This window comes from Myzus persicae, unplaced genomic scaffold (assembly GCF_001856785.1).
Source record: "Myzus persicae strain clone G006 unplaced genomic scaffold, MPER_G0061.0, whole genome shotgun sequence".
NCBI lineage: Eukaryota > Metazoa > Arthropoda > Insecta > Hemiptera > Aphididae > Myzus > Myzus persicae.
In genome coordinates this window covers 81,581-101,252 of record NW_019104366.1, presented here as the reverse complement: position 1 = coordinate 101,252, position 19,672 = coordinate 81,581, and the positions used below count along the sequence as shown (strand labels likewise).

The 19,672-nt window shown below is 34.6% G+C and overlaps 1 protein-coding gene across 1 annotated transcript in view; it reads left to right on the top strand.

Moving 5' to 3' along the window:
• The first annotated feature begins 2,594 nt into the window (after window positions 1-2,594).
• The window catches only part of LOC111041543, an 82,103-nt gene continuing 65,025 nt past the window's right edge, over window positions 2,595-19,672 (top strand). The window contains exon 1 of the mRNA XM_022325837.1: window positions 2,595-3,067. Coding sequence (XP_022181529.1) covers window positions 3,054-3,067 — 14 coding nt within the window. The 5' untranslated portion in view covers window positions 2,595-3,053. The remainder of the gene's footprint in view (window positions 3,068-19,672) is intronic.

The following is a 19,672-nucleotide window of genomic DNA, read 5'->3' as shown; positions in this document are numbered from 1 at the left end:
GAGATCTTGTGATATGGATAGTGAGATTTGAGCTTAATTTTAATTTTCTATTATAGAGTTACGGTTTTGTGTGGAAACAAAAGTGGTTTGCTTTGAGTTATTATTGATTTTTTATGTTTTATTTTGGAGGTCTAAATTCGTCACCACGTAGTTTGGTGGGATTCGATATCGTCCAGTAGAATTTGTGATTTTTACTTTTTAGAACCACTTAACGTAATGTCTTGCCTGTTAACATTTTAGATTTGATAGCTTTATTGTTTTGGTTATAATTAAAGTGGCCAGGTATGATGGCAGGGGATGTAGCAGTTATAGATTGTTTGACTAACTAAATGTGCGTGCTTGCTATAGAAGTTGATTACGATCAGATGGACTTGTTGTTGGCATTCCACGTGTGCGAGAGTATGCCTATGTGTAAAATTTGTTATAAAATACTTCCAAGTATTCGTTTTTAATAAAGGTGTCTCTATGTTGATTGATAAATACTGTTTTGGGTAGTTTAAACGGAATAAAGTATCAAAAAAAGTAAAAGAAAAGAAATTTTCGAAAATCTAAGCATTTATTATATCATACACATGATCGACATCGAATTGAGTAAAAACGTAACATGTTATATTATATTATGTAACATTAAGTGATATCGAAGCTAATTTACTTAATACAATGACGACATAAATTTACAATAGCAAACACGAGTAACATCATAGTACTTATAATAGGATGACTATATAGCTATCCCTATATAAGAAATATTAGTAAGTTCAACACAATATAAATATAAATGAATAGATCAGCAACCACATGAATATGATATCAATATAATTTATTAAACTTTAGTAGCCAATTGCACCATCACTTATACATCATTTTTTATAATTTTATGCGATCAAAATTATATAAATACAATCCCTCGATAGTAAATAAAAATGTTTTTAAATACTATTCAGTGTGTTCACTGATGGTTTCAAATTACATGGTTTATAGTCGCTTTATTATTTTTATTTTAATACGTAACCAAAAAATATTACAATCAAGGGTATTAAAAATGAATTTAAAAAAAAAAACATTTAGGATAAAAATATATATTTTATGCATATTATTATTTTGTGTACTTCGTATTTGAATCGTTTGAATTCGTGATCAGTTTTCTTTCTCACCATTCGAAAAATAAGACAATCATCTTTGTTTGAATTTTTTTGGTTTGCCAATACTATTTTTTATGAATTATTTTCTCGATGTATTATAAGACAATGTTTCTTTATTCCTGTGACTCATATGAAAAGCTTCAAACGCTGCCGTGTTACATTGTTTTGAATAAGCTTAACTCATACATTTCCGCCTTTCAGACTTTTAAACTTATATTTTTAAAACATGTGTAAAATATTACTTCGTTCTACAGTATTATCTAATGAACGGGGGCTCGCAAGCCAAGCCGTAATATTAAGCAATTATGTTGTATAGAGATATTTAAGAAAAAATTAGTTTCGTTATAGAATGTAGAGAAGTTCTTTGGTACACTGAATAAGACACAATCGTTTTTGATTTCGATAAATGTAGAGTTCTCGTGGGATGAAGATTAACCCCCCATAATAACGTATTTTTTGTTTTCAATTGTATGTGGGTCATTATTTCCATGAATTAATTTGAGCTATTTGCTATAACCGCAAGAAAACATTTGCCCCGCATGCGAATATTGTACTTGTCCGTCCGTTGTGATGACTTTCTCGAGCAGACGTTTGCTCAAAAACTTCGAAACCCGTGCGGGTGATCAACGAATATGTGATATCAGGATAGTGGTTAGGGGGAAGTGTGTTCTGCGAGGGAAAATTTGGCGAAAAATGTGCAGCCCGTAATTATATACTCGTTTTGATACGCAGTAGGACGATATATTGATATGATAATATTATTATATTAAAATATAATGTGTATCATAGTCTCTTTCGACGCGCCGGGGCGATTGAACTCCGAGGTCGTCGTCGCTGTCACCGTCGCACGTCCTGCGCGTCCGCTATACCAGCACACATACGCACTACAGAAATATAAAAATATAGGTATACATACGATACAATAATTTTACGTTATATGCCTAGGCCGCGACGACGAAATTATTATTATTTCCTTTTTTTTTTACATCGTCTAGTCGCCACCGCCGCCGCCGCCACTCTTCTGCTGCTCCGATGGCAGTGCGCGGCGTGCAGCGTTCGTGTGTTCGGCGGCGGGATGGGGATGGGTGGGGGATCGGGTTCGGCGATGCGTTGAAACGACGAGCGCGAAAACTCCGGCACACTATAATGGGAAAAACAGACGAAAAGAAAGAGAGGTGTATTATAACTGCAACGAGTGAGATAAACAGTAAAAAAAACTAAAACAGCGACCGCCGCCGCCGCCGCCGCCGCTTGCACCGTCCCCACTATGAGACGTTTCGTCTCTCGGAAAACTCGACTCGGCCCCCGCGTTTATTGGCCGAAATCCGCGGGCGAAAAAAAAACAGGTGGGAAAAACCGTACGCAGCCGCCCGGTCCTCCTCGTCGCCACCGCCACCGCCACCTCCGAATAATTTTGCGGCAACCACCACCAGAAACGCGTCTGAAGACGAGACGCCCGCCGCCGACGAAGACGACGACGATCGCACGCCACAAGACGTCCAGTCCACCGACGCCATCAAAACCTCACCGACGTCTCTGTCCGTCCAGAAGAGAGTCGTCGTCGTCGCACCACCCGAGTCCCGAGAGCGAGCAGTCGACACGGTTTCGGTCTGACGCGATAAACGATCCGACAACTACGGCCCGACTTGTATTTCGATCGTATATACCCGCGACCGCAATCGCCGACAGTACGCGAGGGACAGCCCGCTGCAGCGTCTCCGCGTGTAGTCCGTGCCACGAGCAATAATACTTTATTGTCAAACACTTGCGAAATTCAGAGGCCGACCTGCAGCAAACGCAACTCGTCATCGCAACCAGGTCGTCGTCCTTCTACGTAGGGTCGTCGAAGATCCTGCACCAGCAGTAGCAGCTCCGGTCGTGACCACGAAGAAGCGGCCCTACAGCCATACAATGATATTTTCGAAGTGAGTACTCCTCTGAGATGATATTATTTTAAATGTTACCTATTATATCATCTATCTTTAAGTTGTCCTGCTCTATATTTTATGTTATTCGCAGTCTCGCCTGCAAAATTAAAAAAAAAAAATTTGGTAATCTTATTAGTACTCTATAGTAGTATTATGTGGATAACAATGTGATAGTCGTTTTATAATTATAAATACTTTTTATTAATTTATATTATTATTGTAAAATGTGTCTTTTGTCTATAATATCCTCGTTATTCTCGTCCCACTCGCTCCCAATTCCGGACGTGGCAATATACACGATATAGTTTTGCGATAAATCGGAGAGGGTTTTTTTTTTATTTTTAGTTCTCTTGTCTTACATATTGTATATAATATATATATATATGTTTATTATTTGCTTCATTGTTCACGCCCGAAATTGTGTACGGTCGATCTGTATAATAAGACTCCGTGAGTAATTACTCCGGAACGGATGCACCACTTATCTAACCGACCGGGTGGCGCGGAGGGGAAGTCGACTGCAGACTCGACTACCTACCTAAATAATATTATATACAAGTACATCGACTAATGTCTGCAGAATGTACATTTGCACTCCAAAACGGCCCCTCTCCCGTCTCATTATTAATGTTGGACCGATTGATCGTTTATTGTAATATATTATATAATAATACAATGTATAAATAGTTGTCGTTAAAATTATTTCATATTATTGTGTATGATGGTATGTGTACACCGTTTCGGTTTGGGTGACATCGATAGGATCGCGCCAAAACTGGCCGCCGCCGCTGCTGTCGAATGACGGCGACGTGAAAAATCGCGATGTTATAATAATAAATTATTATTTCGTTGTTGTTTCAAGCGTGTCTATATACATGAGATATAATGCGAAACTTCCAGTATCGAACGGAAATAACGGTCCAGCCCGTTCGTATACATGGACTCACGTATTATATAATAAAATATATCATGTACATAATATACTCGTATATATACGCAAAAAAATGACATGTGATTTATGCCTAAATCGTACATGTATTATCGTAGATGTACGAATATTATGAAGGTGTGTGATGTAAATAATATGTATAAAGTATAATATATTAGATTAGTGCACACATATAAACTATATAAGTCCACTATTTTTGAGCTATAGAATCTTTGAGAGGACGTCTCACTGACGTTTTTCAATTGTTATTTAATACATACATTTTTGGTTTAACTCTTTAGAACAATATTTAAATGACAATTTTCAAAATAACTTCAAGCAACTATATTGTTGCGAGATCTTATGAGAAATCCATGTTCTTATTTAAGTTTTGGTGTTGAAAAAGATATCATTGATTCTATAGTTTGAATTTAGTTAAACACTCATTATAACCATGGAAGATAACAAACAATAATCTTTCGAGCTGCTTTTAGAGAGTAATTCTTGATATTTTATTCAACGATTTTCAATTATTTGTAAAAATAATAGTTTAAAAATAAAATTAACAATAAGAGGTGTCTTTCAAAATGTTGCCATTTTTATTTTCTCAATAATATTAGTATATGTTTCGTTGTTCTAAGAGTCTAAAATCAATCGCAACCGATATTCATGAACGTTGTACTTGATATTTTGTGAAACATCATCTTAAGTAAATGAAATAATCTTTTGAAGTTCTATATAATGTATATTATTGTATATTATTATATACTGCAAATAGGTTTACATATCTTAATCATAATTAATATAATAAAAAAAAGGTTTGTTTAAGTTTTAATAACAAGGAAACTTCACTAGAAATCCTACCTAATTTATATTTTTAATTATATAAAATATGTGTGCACTAAGCCATCGATAAAAGTATATATTGCTTTTCAATATATTTCTAAATTATACGGATGTGGTACAAATATTTCTGACACCTATTTGGCTAACAGACTTTTGACCGATACTCGATCAATAGAAATACAATCGGGCTAAAAAATTAAAAGGCTAATAAACTTTATTCAAGAAAATAAAATAAAATAGATATTATGGAAAAATAATATAATAATATAATATATTTTTTCAAAAAAAAAAAATAGTAAATCGCGTTGGATAGATTTTTAACAATTAAATATAATATATTAGACTGAGGCACATTTTACATTTTAATTAATTTTTTAAAAAAATGATTTATAATAGTAAACGATATTGTAATGTGATAGGTAAGTTAAAATAAAATAATCAATGATTTAAATTTCAGTAAGCAATAGGTATCTCATAATAATATATTTTTCAAGTAAACTGTTACATAACGGAGGTCGGGGGACCTATATGGCATAACCATTTAACAACCCAATGGGCTAGTTACAGTTAAGTGACATAGAATAATTTCCTATAGAGGATAGCGTTATCGAATTATTATTGTTGATTTCTATTAACTTTACTGCCGGTTTTTCGTATCGTCGAAATCACCCTGTCCGCCTCATTATTATATTATGTCCATCGGCCGTTTGTAGGATTCGGCCGAATGTTTACATCCCATAATATGCCAGTTAAAAAACAATTAAACCTCTTCCTTGATAGGTACGACGTCTGTTTATCGCACGTCCAGTGCACATTGTTCGGGATAAAAAGTCGATGGACGGACGTTACGTAAAAACTTAACGCACGGCCGGGGTGAGTTGAACGAGCGTAGTTGTGCATAATATATAATAATATTATTATACATATGTATAGGATGCACCAATGGCCACTGCCCGGAGAAAGCCGGACTATATTATACTCTTGTAAACATTATAATATTATTATACATACACTCGCGGATGGAATTATTTCCCGTTGCAGTGCCGATGCCGTAATCTCCATATAATAATATATTGCACACGCGCACCTGACGTGTAAACAATATAATATAATATATCATTAGATAACGCTTGAGCTCATTATCGTTAGCGTTGCATATAAATTATATTATATATTATTGTTTCGCAATCGGAACCGTTTCGTATAGGCTTACCTAGTGTATATCGATAGTATATTACTATTGTAATATGGCCCGTACACGTATATATTATTATTATTATTATTATGATATTTTAACGTTAACGCCGACAAGAACTTCTTAGAAAATAGAAATTGTTTTTCTCGTTCGACCCCTAACGGCCTTACCTATACTATATTTGGTGTTTTCCGACGTCCGCGGACAGAATATCAATTATATAGGTAGGTAATCAAATTGTCATGGGACATGTTTTGATTTTTCATATTCTCGTTGTACCGAAATATCTCAATAACGCCAATCATTCTACCGTATTAATATTTTTTACGCATTCGTAAATAGTAATATCATAATATATTATACTGAAAATATATTATTTTTTTAAAAAAAAAGTGTACTGTATAATATATAACGTCTGCTAGACACGGATTTTTATTATAGAAACGGCACCTATGTTATATATACTCTAAATATCCGGTCGACTCTGTCGGAGAAAAAAATATGTAAAAATATTCCGTACAACCGCCGACTACGTTACCAGCACAATCGGGAACTATATCAAATATTACACGTCGTGTACTTACCCAAACGTAGGTACAGCCCGTAACGGTATTTTCCATAAAAAAAAAATACGAACGATATGATGAAAAAAAAAGCAACGGCTTAGATAAATAATTGACTATGGTGTTGTGGATGACAAAGCGTTCATATGTGTCATTTTTTGAAGTGCTCGCTGTGAACAACATCAGCTATAGATTTTTTCTTAATTTTCTCCGGACGCGTAGTATAATTATTAAAATAATTAGACACTCTAGCTGACACCTGTATCGAGTCACCCAAATAAAAATGGGTCGAGTAAACAGGCTGGTGGTCATGATTTGGGGGTTTAATTAATAATAACATTATATTATAAACAGAAAGTACTGAAGATTCCGACAGAAAAAAAGACGTGTACGCCGCAGGATGATAAGTGAATTATTTTACGCGTTTTCCAATTTAAATCGTTCCGCAAATATCTGAGTTTTTTTTTTCTGCGTTTAAAACGAAATATTTTAAACTATATTATAATATATTATGCTGTAAGATTCATGAAGTACAGTATTACTATCATATGCACTAATGAAAACCGAACAATTATCGGGTGGATTATCACGTTATTCGCGGGACGACGTGTTGTCACTTGTAGGTCAATAACATACGCGAAGAGCTGAACTGCGGTGCTCTACATACTGTTTAGCCAATTTCGAGGATAAGGGATGCGCTTCGATCACCATAGTAAGATATTATAAAATATATTATCTTTGAAATTATAATATTTATGATCGGACATCGGAAGGGTCGTACACATATACGCGTGCCATGTATAAGTAATATATTATTGTATCGTCGTATGATGATAATATGTAGGCGCACAAATACACTACAACCACGTTAGATATTCGGGATTCTAAGGGCAAACCCGATACCGAGCGTACCTATACGTCTCTATGCATGTATCATAATAGGTACACCATATTACAGGAAAAACGGACGTATTACGTACGAAGTGGTATCTATGCATAACATTTTAAGTACATATATACCTACACACGCATTCACATAGCGCAAAAAAGTGCATTCACCCTAGTCGGACCGAGACGTGCGGCAGTCCATCGAGTTCGTTTAATGTCAAGTCGTTTCCGCTTCACAAATCATCTGATTGTCCATTTAGAAGACGTTGTATATATATATATATATATATATAACATATTTATTGCAACCGACACAACGCTCGATCACGGTCTTGCTTTGGATTTTTTTCCCAACAATAATACCTGTGTATATATAATATTGCGTTTTTTTACGAACCGTCCATCCAGAAATCGAAAAACCATTGGGACGAAATTGAGTAGGATTCGAACGTGATTCTTTTGATTGAGTTTTTTTTTTTGACTCGTTTTGTCGTTAATACTGTACGTTTCCGGTGTGCGACGACCGGCCATATGACCGATACCACAACGTCGTGCTCAGGTTACCTCCACCCTTTTGCCGAATGATTCTGGTGTTCTGTCCATTACCGAATTATTTTTTTCGCTCGTTTTCGCTCGAAACAATAAGCCATCGGCGATCGAATAACCACTGTTTTTTTTTTAAAATCTTTTTTTTATACATTTATTGTTTTATGTTAGGTACCATGCAAACGATCATCAATTATTGTCATCGTTGGCGAGCACCTGCCGCCGGTGTCGAATACGTGCGCGTCCACGGTACGCGCCATCGTAATGGCACAATGGCATCGCGACATTGTCTTTATGCGCGATAAGACGACTTTTTTTTTATTTCAAAAAAAAAATCGGAAACGATCTAATTGAATCCTATATAATATTATATCGTGTTGCATATATTATAATGTAATAATATTACGATCAGATCGTCACACACGCGCGCTCGCGAAGGGTGCAGAGACCCCCGATAATGTTTCGTGAACTGTTTGACGCTCGCATTGTTTCAGAAGCACGTTGGTCGTCGTACCTACCAATGATAAATATATCAAAATATAATACGCTGATGCACGCCGGCGACGATAATTGACGTGATAATTGAAAACCATTTAAGAAAACGCTGCGAGTTATATAAGACAATAAACTTCAACAGATTATATATACTTTATACATGATTCGATTTCATAATTTATTTTGACTGCAATATTATAATATAAGTACTTGTATTTTAATATAGTATAGGATATACCCTATATTATACTGCACTTTTTATTCGTTTTTAATTTTAACACAGTATATTACTGGCGTTAAAGTCTCTGGAGACAAATCGCTTTTTTAAAAATCTTGTTTTCTAATAAATTTTCTTAGCCTAGGAAAATACCGGTAAAAGTATACAACTTAAACGATTTATCACGGTGGAAATGATTACCGAAAAAACCATTAACTTTCATCCATCCGTGTCATATCAAAGTAGGAAGAAAATACAAAAAAAAAAAAAGACGAATACATAAATAACTGGTAAAAAATCTCTTACCAGTTATTAGCTTATCGTTATATCAAAGAAATACGAAAATGCCTCATGACCCAAAGCTGTAAGACATAATAATATAATATCATGTCAATTCGGTATAATAATATGAAGTCAAATATTATATTTATCACACAATATTATTATATCATATACTATATATTATACATCGCGCGTGTGCTTTCTGCGAGTGCAACTATTCTCGCAACATCACATATACGTACACACACACGACACACACGTGTAGGACGTCATATTGTATTATTATCGTATATTATAATACATACATGGTATATTACTGTTGTTATATTATTCGTATCGCGTAACGGTGTTTGTGCACATAGAGTATTCTCTATTATTGTTATCATTACGTTATTCATTTGTCAGATTCTTTTTATTTCCCTACGCGCCGCGCTTATATCGTCGTCGTCGTAGTCGTCGTGGAATCGGTCGGAAAACCAACTATACACGCGTGATGTGTATAATACAACAATAACAACGGTGATAATAATAAGAACATACAGCTATTATGTTCCGGTCGAATCGCATAACAAATAAACGCGGTCCTGACGAATTTTGTCATTTCCCGCGTGCATTTCATATCATATTAGGCGCGCGCACGCTCGTGTGTATATGTGTGTGCATAGAGAATATTGTGTGGGCACATCATTGTCGTGTACCTACATGACGTTATTATATTACATCGTTGGCTGTTACGCAGACGTCACGTTTTTCGTACCATGTATTCTTCAATTATCAGTGCGATAGCAATTCGTATTGTGCCCGGAGCGGAATTTTTGCCACTCTAAACGGTACATGAACATATATACCTACCGACGACGACCACGATAATAATAATAATAAAAAAGGAATAATAATAATATGTGGATACACACGTACTAGTGCTGCCGCCCCTGTCACACTATATAAATGACAAATACGTGAGAGACCGCTCGAGTATACATATTATTACCATTACCATTGCTACAATTATTGCATATAGGCAGTGACAACACAATATTACTGTACACAATATACAATATTATTCATTAGTTGTATAGGTCCTATAGTATTATATCATTTGATGTTTTGACATTTGAAAAAATTGGATAATGATTAAAGGTAGGTTACCTAAATGTGTCAAATTATTTGTGATCCAATTGCACGGGTTAGAATCGACATGCGCTACTATAATTAATAAAGGACAGGGTATGTAGTACTGCAGCAGAACGTCAAGAGGAAGAGGAAAGAAACTCCGCGGAGGGAATAGAACTCAGCGGAAGGGCTAAGGAGAGAGATAGGAGTTGAGGGAGATTTAAATTAGAAAATCGGAAAGATATTGTGTATACATTCAATCAATTTTATTCTAAAAATACTATCGTGATTTTTCAAGGGTTGCATGGCTCGCTTGGAGCCAAAATAACACAATTATCAGTTATTTTCTAGTGTTCTTGCTGAGTATAGTCTTCGTTCGAGGACCTCGCAGAGATATCATAATATTTTAGATTATTCAGTCGTCGTCGTCATAATGACTAGCGCGTTCTAAATTCTTAAACGTCCAACCCGCCCGTTTTTTTTTTTTTGGACATCGGGTTGTGAGCACGACAGTAATATTATTATTATAATATATTATAAAAAGACGACGTGACAACACGATGACGTGTTGCATTCGCGATACAAATCGGGACACGGACGTACAAAATACGATACAACGCGATATCATATCGTGGTAAGAAATCGTCGGTCGTGTAGTTATGGCCCCGTGTATATCAAATAATAGTTACCGTATTATTATTGTTGTTGTTATCTGCCACAGCGGCAGCGACAGTCAGACGAATGCACCCAAGTCTTGGTCCTCGCGCCGTTTCGGACGAACAAAAAACCGCGGAAAAAAACACGAAAATCATTGGATTTCGTCCGGCCCCGTCACGTTCACACGGCGTTGCAGCCGTTTCGGATTAAACCCGTTCCGTTCGCATAGTACTACATGTCATTCCGCCATTATAATATTATAATATTATATACTCGAACGGATATCCCGGAGAATTAATAATAATAGTAATATATGACACACATAATATATATATTGAACGGTGTACGCATTACAATATAAACGCGCGATCATCGTTCGGTATCTATTCCGGTATTCTTCACCTTTTTATATATTTTGAATCAACTCACCTTTCATAGACGGCTGAAAGTCCTATATTATATTATACATAGTGTCGCCTTCGTGTTTAGGAAAAAACATAGTGTTCCACTATTAAGACACACGATGTCCAAGATACACGAAATTTCAATTCGAAATAGGGGTCTGTGACTTTCATTTTTTTGTTAGAATAGTTTACTGAAACTATTCAATGGCTTATAACCGTACAACGATTTCGAAAAAAAATTCTTACCACTTTGATTAAGACGGTCGTAAAATATTATGCCTTGATCGCTGTAGTTGTATGTATAGGTAATAACAAATGTGTATTGGCAAAGTCAACGTTTTCTTTAAAAAAAAAAATTATTATCGCAGTACCTATTATATTATATTTTTATTCAGACAGACACAGTTTAGTTTTGAAAGCAAACAGCTTAATGAAGACGATCCTATATTTACGTAGACCTATACAATAATTATAGTATGTCGATGCACATTCATGATTGTGCTCGATGATTCGTCGATCGTATACAAACACTTGATGTGTTCGCGGTAGGCACCTATCTAACATAATATTTAAAAACAATATCTACACGGCTGCAATGAACCGCTATTATAATAATATGACCATTATTGTATCAGCGGTTTCCCACGGGTACCCTGCAACACATAATGTATAATATAGGTAGTGTATCATGTGTTACGATGATGGGAGATATGAAAATGTGAAAAATTGCAAACAATATTTTCGATTTGATTTGCACGGCGAAGACTATAACGTAGGTAAAATAATAATAAATAGACATTATTATTATATATTGTTGCACCGCCATCCGTAACGCAGCGGATTTCGTAAGACGGTGTAATAATTGTAATTATTATACGCTGCATAACAGTAAAACGATTTACACCCCGACGGTCGTGTGCCCGTGCACATTATAATATATCTGTACATAATAATAATATGTAGATCAAACGAATATCGTGTTTGCGCGCACATAATATTATTACGTTCGCTCTGGTGTTCCGTTCGTCGGCGAATGGATGCGAAAAAAAAATATACAACTCGCATCTTCTCCGGCTATTATCGTACACACACACACACACACATGTATGGTTATTACCTGCTTACATTATGGTAGGTACGTTTGTTTGTTAATACATCATCGTGAGCGCATACCGCGTGGTTACGGTCGACGTCTATGACGAATCGGAATCACACAGAAGACACGCGGTATCAATATGATAATAAGTAGTATGTATATATGTTATTAAATTATTATTATTATTATCGTATTAAGGTAGGTGTGGGTTCGTCGTACACCATGATCGATGTACTTAAAACGACGAGCTTGCAGTGTGTGCCAGTTTAAATATAGACGTGGACATCATATAACTGCAGCTATATAATATAATACATTAATACCTCGTAAATGCATATTTTTCACAAGGTGTTTCACCGCCTTTCAGTTAGTTCCACAAAAATATAACTGAAATAGTAACCATATGTATAGGCGCCCACTGTGATTTTCGAAAAATATGTTAGCAAAGTATAAACGTAAAACGTATAATTGAGAACGTTGCAGAGGCATACAGTTTATTACAACGCAATGCATATCATTTTTTGGTTTACGTGGTCCAACTTCGAAATAAAATTATCGTAATTAGTCCAATGTTGTATCTTGTGCGAATATCTTGTTTCTAAAAATCGTATTGATTCATCATTTTCAGGGAGTTGTGTATACATTTGAAAAATTAGTCCGGAGTTGGGGGAGAGTAGATGATTATACTTATAATATATATATATCTTAGTATATGGTGACTTTTACCATACGTTTTCCAGATGATCTCAAATCAAAATTATACTTACGATGCTATTTTATTAATCGTTCGTTTAGTTTTTCGAGCGTATAAAATAAACTCTTCGATCGAATAAAATAAAAGCCATTAAAACGACATTTACATTTAAATTAAATTAAAAATTAATTAAAATTGTGTGTGTGTGTGTGTGTGTTAAATTAAAACAGCGCGGACGTTGTCGTTTTTGACGGCTTAAGAAATATGTCACTTTAGAGCCTTCTCATTGAACGGCTACGGGGTATTGTATGTAATGTGATAGATATAATATACATAAAATAACTATTAGCGATCAGTCCCACGATGTAATACAAATAAACAATAATTACGCATTCACGCATTGTGCCGATCAGCCGCCGTGTCGTTTGGATTATCGGTGACAAATTGTTCGTCGAGCATGCGAATTATTACAATATTAATATAATAATAACAGCTCGAAAAATAAAAATCACACACACACACGACAATATTATATCATTATTATTACTACTCCATTATCGAATATACCAATAATGATAATAATAATAATAATAGATAATAGCAGTAGTGATCTCGAACGACGATGACGAGGCTGATTCGGTCGGCTTTTGATGAAGGGTAGGTTATTATTGTACGTGGCGGCTGCTCCGGGGGAAGGGGAACGACCGACTACCGTATAAATAAATAATAATAATATTGTAAATAATGTGCTCTGGTAGTGTTATAAAATAACAATAGTAATAACGAGATTATTACATTCTATCGTCGAGTACAAAACGCGTAATATCGTATTAAATAATAATATTACATATACTCGATGTACCTAGCCATAAGCGATGCGTAGATATAAGGTATGTCTAAAACGACAACGACGATGATGATAATATTATACGTCATAGAGTCGCCTGCACCGTAACGGATTATTAAAAAAAAAAAAATTATAATAAAATTACGAAACGCGTTATTCGGTTGATGCAACTATAATAATAATAATATTATAACGATCGCGAGTACTCGTCGTATTATACGATCCATCTATCCGGTGTTAATTATTTTCTTTCATAACGCCACTTTGTGTTATGCAGCAGGTACTTATGTCTTCGACATTATGTTCAGTATAAACACGTATGCAGATACGCACATTATTACGAGTGCGGACTAATCTATATCGATCGAGCGAAACAATACCTGCAGAAGTAGGGTAACGCAAGCCCATTTTCTGCAAAAACAACTACGAGTCAGGTGCATTTTATCAAAATATTCATCTTGTTATCTTTTACGATGGCATTAAATACCCCAAGTCCGATACACCACGAATATTATTAATATATTATATTATATAGCAACAGGTCCTAGACCACTTCATCCGTAGTGGGAGTCCAGTTAGATATTTCCAGTTTTCTTCTGGGCCAGAATTGCTATTAAGTTAATATAGTCATACGAAAAATAGTATTTAAGTACATACAATCGTATAGCAACGTTCTATGAAAGTTAACCCCTAGCAAGGTGTAAAAAAATATGTTACGCCGACAATAACGTGGGTTTTTCTATAATACGATAAAAGTAATGGTCCTATGCGGTAGAATATTATAAATTGTTAAATTCACTGTACGTATTACTATTCACTAAACTATTTATTTTATTATTATTACCTTATCCCTAACGGTTTATAATATTATTTTGGGGGAATCCACTGTAATCGTTTAGTTTTATAATACCTTTTGGGCGAATAAATAGTAATAGGAATAAAGGTAAATTAATTGATACATTAATTAGTACATTCTCAATTTAAAAAATTAAAATAATTAAATACAACCAATTACAATATAACTATAAGTATAGATACATGATTAATAATGGACTATAACTTTAAAAAAAATATTGATTTAGTAATATTTTAACAATATAGTAAAATAAAAAATTAATAAAATAAAATCACATGCGCGTCAAAGTCCATGTCACTAAAGCACGTAAGAATAATAAGAGATAGTCGTCCAAACGGACTATTCATTTTTTGGACAAAACAACATTATTATCCATTTGAATAAGATTCAAAAACAAACACATTAAAACATTTGACAGAAAAACTGGCTACTAACCTAATGTGCAATATTATTTTTTTTTTTATCTTCTAATCTTCTGTGAAATTGGCATTATGTGACCGGCGTTACTTTACTTTTGCAGTACCTATATCAATGCACTACGATACGATGAATTTAATGGTTTTAAAATAATAAAAGTTGACGTTTGATCGGGATAGACACGTATAGTTCTCGCACTGGTTATTATGTACGAATAACATTCCTATATATAGGTAGGTCATAGGCACTTTTTAATATTGTTGTAGTATTGGTTACCTAAAAAAATATAATATGTATGTGGCGGCGAACGCAAAAAAATAAATTAAATACTACAGTCAGTACAGTTAACGCTGTTCCGACCATAATGTAACTGAATAATGAATCGACTGAAATAAAGTGTTGAAACGGTTTTAAATATAAATCGCTGCGGGTCTCGATGTATTGTTGAAAAAAAAAACACATCGTAGGTACATCAATTTGAAGAGTAATTATATAGCTAGTGATCGCTCTAATTACATTATAGATCATTTTTCGAGTTTTCTTTTTCCCATCCCATTGTTTAATTGTATATTATACGATTTTATTGTTCCATGTTCGGAAAATACATTTTATGCGGTTGTACGAAGTTTTCTAGGTTAAGGTAATTTGTTCGGATTTTTTTTTACGACAGCGATTTTATATATTATTTCATTGCCACGTTCGGTTATTAATTCAGTACACTTTTTTTGTACGCTTAAGTTCGATCTTACGACTGCAAATATGTAAATCGACAAAAGTATTTCGTTCATACTTGATAGTATATAGTCAAAGGCTTGCTTATATTAAATCTCGAGAGGTTAGGTCACGTTTAAGTATGTTCAGTTTAAAAAGTCTTAATTTCTTATTTTTATTTTGACATATTCCCTATAAAATTGTTCTTTGGTACATACCTTGCACATTTTTCGTCAGCACATTTTTTGATTTCGCTAAACATTTTAATAAGTTTTGGGAAACAAATTGGTCATCAGCGACACTATATCGTCCGTTAAGAGTTTACGACATAAAACCAAATGCATGATAAAAAGAGTATATTACACAACAAGCAAGTTAAAAATGCAATGAAATATAATATCAACTTCTATAATGAAATCGTGTAACAATATTTCTTCGTATTTATTTTCCTTATAATATACCTCTCTCTATCACCGACGTTTTTGCTATTAAATATTCAATATTTTTTTAACATTCACGTACTGGCGTGCACTTGAAACTTGCGTCCCAGCCCGGAGAACCGCGAGAGAAGAGAAATAAGTACCTAAATAGTTATAATATCTACGAAGAATTTTTTACCGATTATACCGATTTATACCTGATTACCTCAGTATACATGTTGTATTATTATGATATTATATGAGGAGATAAGTATACTTAAACCTACATATCGTTCCGTACGAAATTGAGCAACGAAAAGGAGAAAAAATGTCCGTAATAAGAAAAACGGCTTGTCGCCGCCACTTATTCTGTGGTTCCTATAGATACATACCTATACATATATATATATTATATAACTAATACAATATGTATACCACTTATGTCGGACGGTCGTTTCGAGGCTGATCGGTTTTACACCTCATAAACCCATTTCTTTTTTTTTCACCTCGACGAGTTCCACGATTACTGCACGTTTTCCGCGAGTACATATTAAACAAAACCATCAACTCGCTGTGTGCCAGATTACAATATTTTGTAGGCCATGACTTTTATCGGGAAAACGCATCTATTGGCGTTCTACTTATTATCGAGCCGCGAACGAACCTGCAGCATTGTTTTTATGGCTGATTTGTCAGACCTTGTCGGAGGCGGCGGCGAACAACGGCGAACTGTAATTTCTATAGCGGTGAAGAGGGCGATGATGGTGGAATAGTGTATACAATAGGTATTAGGCACATATATACATATTATTAGATTGAGATAATATAATATAATAAAATATACGAACCGATCTGGGGTGATTTCAGATTGTTTTTATGTTCGGCGACGATAATTCACATGAAACTTTCATACACAAAGGTGCAGCACTAACTATGTGTGTGCATTTTGTGAACAACTCATCATCATAACTCACTCTAATTTGGTCAAACGAATCAAGTTTTTTTCAATATATTTTTATTTAAACCGAATCCGGTACAGCTCTTTAAAAAAAAAATTGTCCATTGAATTTTAAGTAAATAATATCCTTGCTTGTCTGTATCGGTATATCGCGAGAACGGGAAATGTCATAAACGGTAGACGACTGCAACTGGTTTAAAAAAATCAAATTATCCGAAATGAAGACATTTTTTAACTTGAATATTACACATGCATCGTTTCTCTGCAGCAGTTCTCAAACCAATATTTTCACGGATCGTCTTGATCGCTTTTAATGTATTATATTAATATAAAATAATACTTCTGGCAACAACAGTATAATAAAGTGGTGAAGTAGTGCAAGTTTGGTAATATCTAATAACAAACGAGGACGACAGCGACGACGACGATCATGATAATGATGACGTAGATGATGATGACGATGGTTGATGATAACAATAACAATGAAAACAGACTATTTTCCAGTCCGTTGGATACGCATCTCGGCGATGGCCTGAACCCAGTGGCGGGAACAGTACCGTTACCGCAAAGTTAGGCTACGTCGGCGGCGAGTAGTATTTTCCGAGTGTACCGTTCGTCAAAATAATACACAGTCGTCTGCGAATTATAATAATTTGACGTTCGACGGAAATACTCGGCGTTCAGCGATATCTATCGAATAATGTTAAACGACGAATATTAATATAATATTCGTCGGTATTTCGCAGATCCTGCCCATGCGATTCTGTTCCATGATGCTATAACTGCCCATCTATATTATAATATCAAATTTACCTATCTATTGCGTGTCCGCCGTGTCTCGCCAAGGCCGCTCCGGGAAACTATTATACAATTTATACACTCGATATAATATTGTATAAGGGCTGAATCGGACTTCAAAGGCAAAAAGCGTTTAAATTCCCCCGAGATCGGAATCCTGCTAAAACTTTCCGATGTAAATGGTCTTCTATGCGTCGTTGTAATATATTCGTACAGAGTCATAGAGAGGAGAGAAATAGAGAGAAACAGGAGAGAAACCGAGAGGCAGAGAGAGACCGCCGGGTTTTGGGGAATACACTTTCGCTGCATGACCTTAGTAGTAGATATTTCTTTTATAGTTTTATCCGAAATAGATTACATGTTATTATAATTTTTCGCATTATATCATGGCGTTGTTTTGTGTACTTTGTTTACTATCACCGCCAGTGGCGCCGAACCCTATGTTTCGGTCAAACAATTGCTCGTCTATGATTTGCAACCCATACCAGAATATTATGTTACCTACATAAAAATGATAACTTAATCAAAACATAAGATATAAATAATTAAATAGTTTAGATTTTATAAAATATGTGTAATAATTACTTTTATATGCCTAGCTGTTGTATGGGTACTCAAATTAAATTAAGTGTAATAAAAATGAAAAATTATTACACGCCATTTGCATTGCATTGCCTATCAATATTTCCTCAGAAAGTTTGAAAAAAGCTAAAAGAGACAGAGTGATAAAGAATGTAACCTCCAAGACTTGTGAGACCAAATTATTATCGTCTTACACTTACGATCTGTGAACATAATAATGGTATACATAATATGGTCGTGCGAGAGAAATTATATAAAAAAAAAAATACGACACTGGATACTAAAAACTTTGTTAACATAATATTAGAAACTGTGATAATAATAATCATATTAGTCAGCGGCGGCGACGCGACGCGACGGTTAGTGAAGACATTTAACGGATCCATTAAATCACAATTTTGAAACACGAAACATTATTATTATTATTATTATTATTATTACGGGTAAACAATGGTCGGTTTGTGTGTGTGCTCATAGATATAATAAATACATATACGTAAAATATAAACGACGAAGTCGTGACACATTATACGCGTTTTGGGCGCGTCGTTTTCCGTAATATAGTATTTTTTTTTTTTTTTTACGCCCGTCCGTCAACAACGATAATTAATCGCACTATAATAACGCAACCCACTCAAATTTAATAATCATATTACATTCAATTATATTATCATTTATCATTATCATTTATACGCACCGCAAAACGGCGGTTTACCGTTGCGACACCCGTTCTCCGCGTGTTAACCCACTCGCCACCCGCGACGCACAGTGCCTACCTGTGTATAGACTCGGCGATGAACCAATCGCACATATATATATATTATTAGCATAAGCCGAGGCTATGGAAGTCTTGTTCCCGGTCTTGCGGACTGAATCTTGGACTATAATTTTATTTGCGAAATTCATAAAAATAAAAATACCTATAATACTAGTGCTAAATGTATCAGATTTTTTTTTAATGATCTCTAAAATAGGATATAAACTAAACCATGCGAGTACAACACGATATTATATGATATATATATATTTATAATTCAAACATAAACACGTACAATAGCAACTACAAGTTTTCATTTTTTTTTCTCTTTTT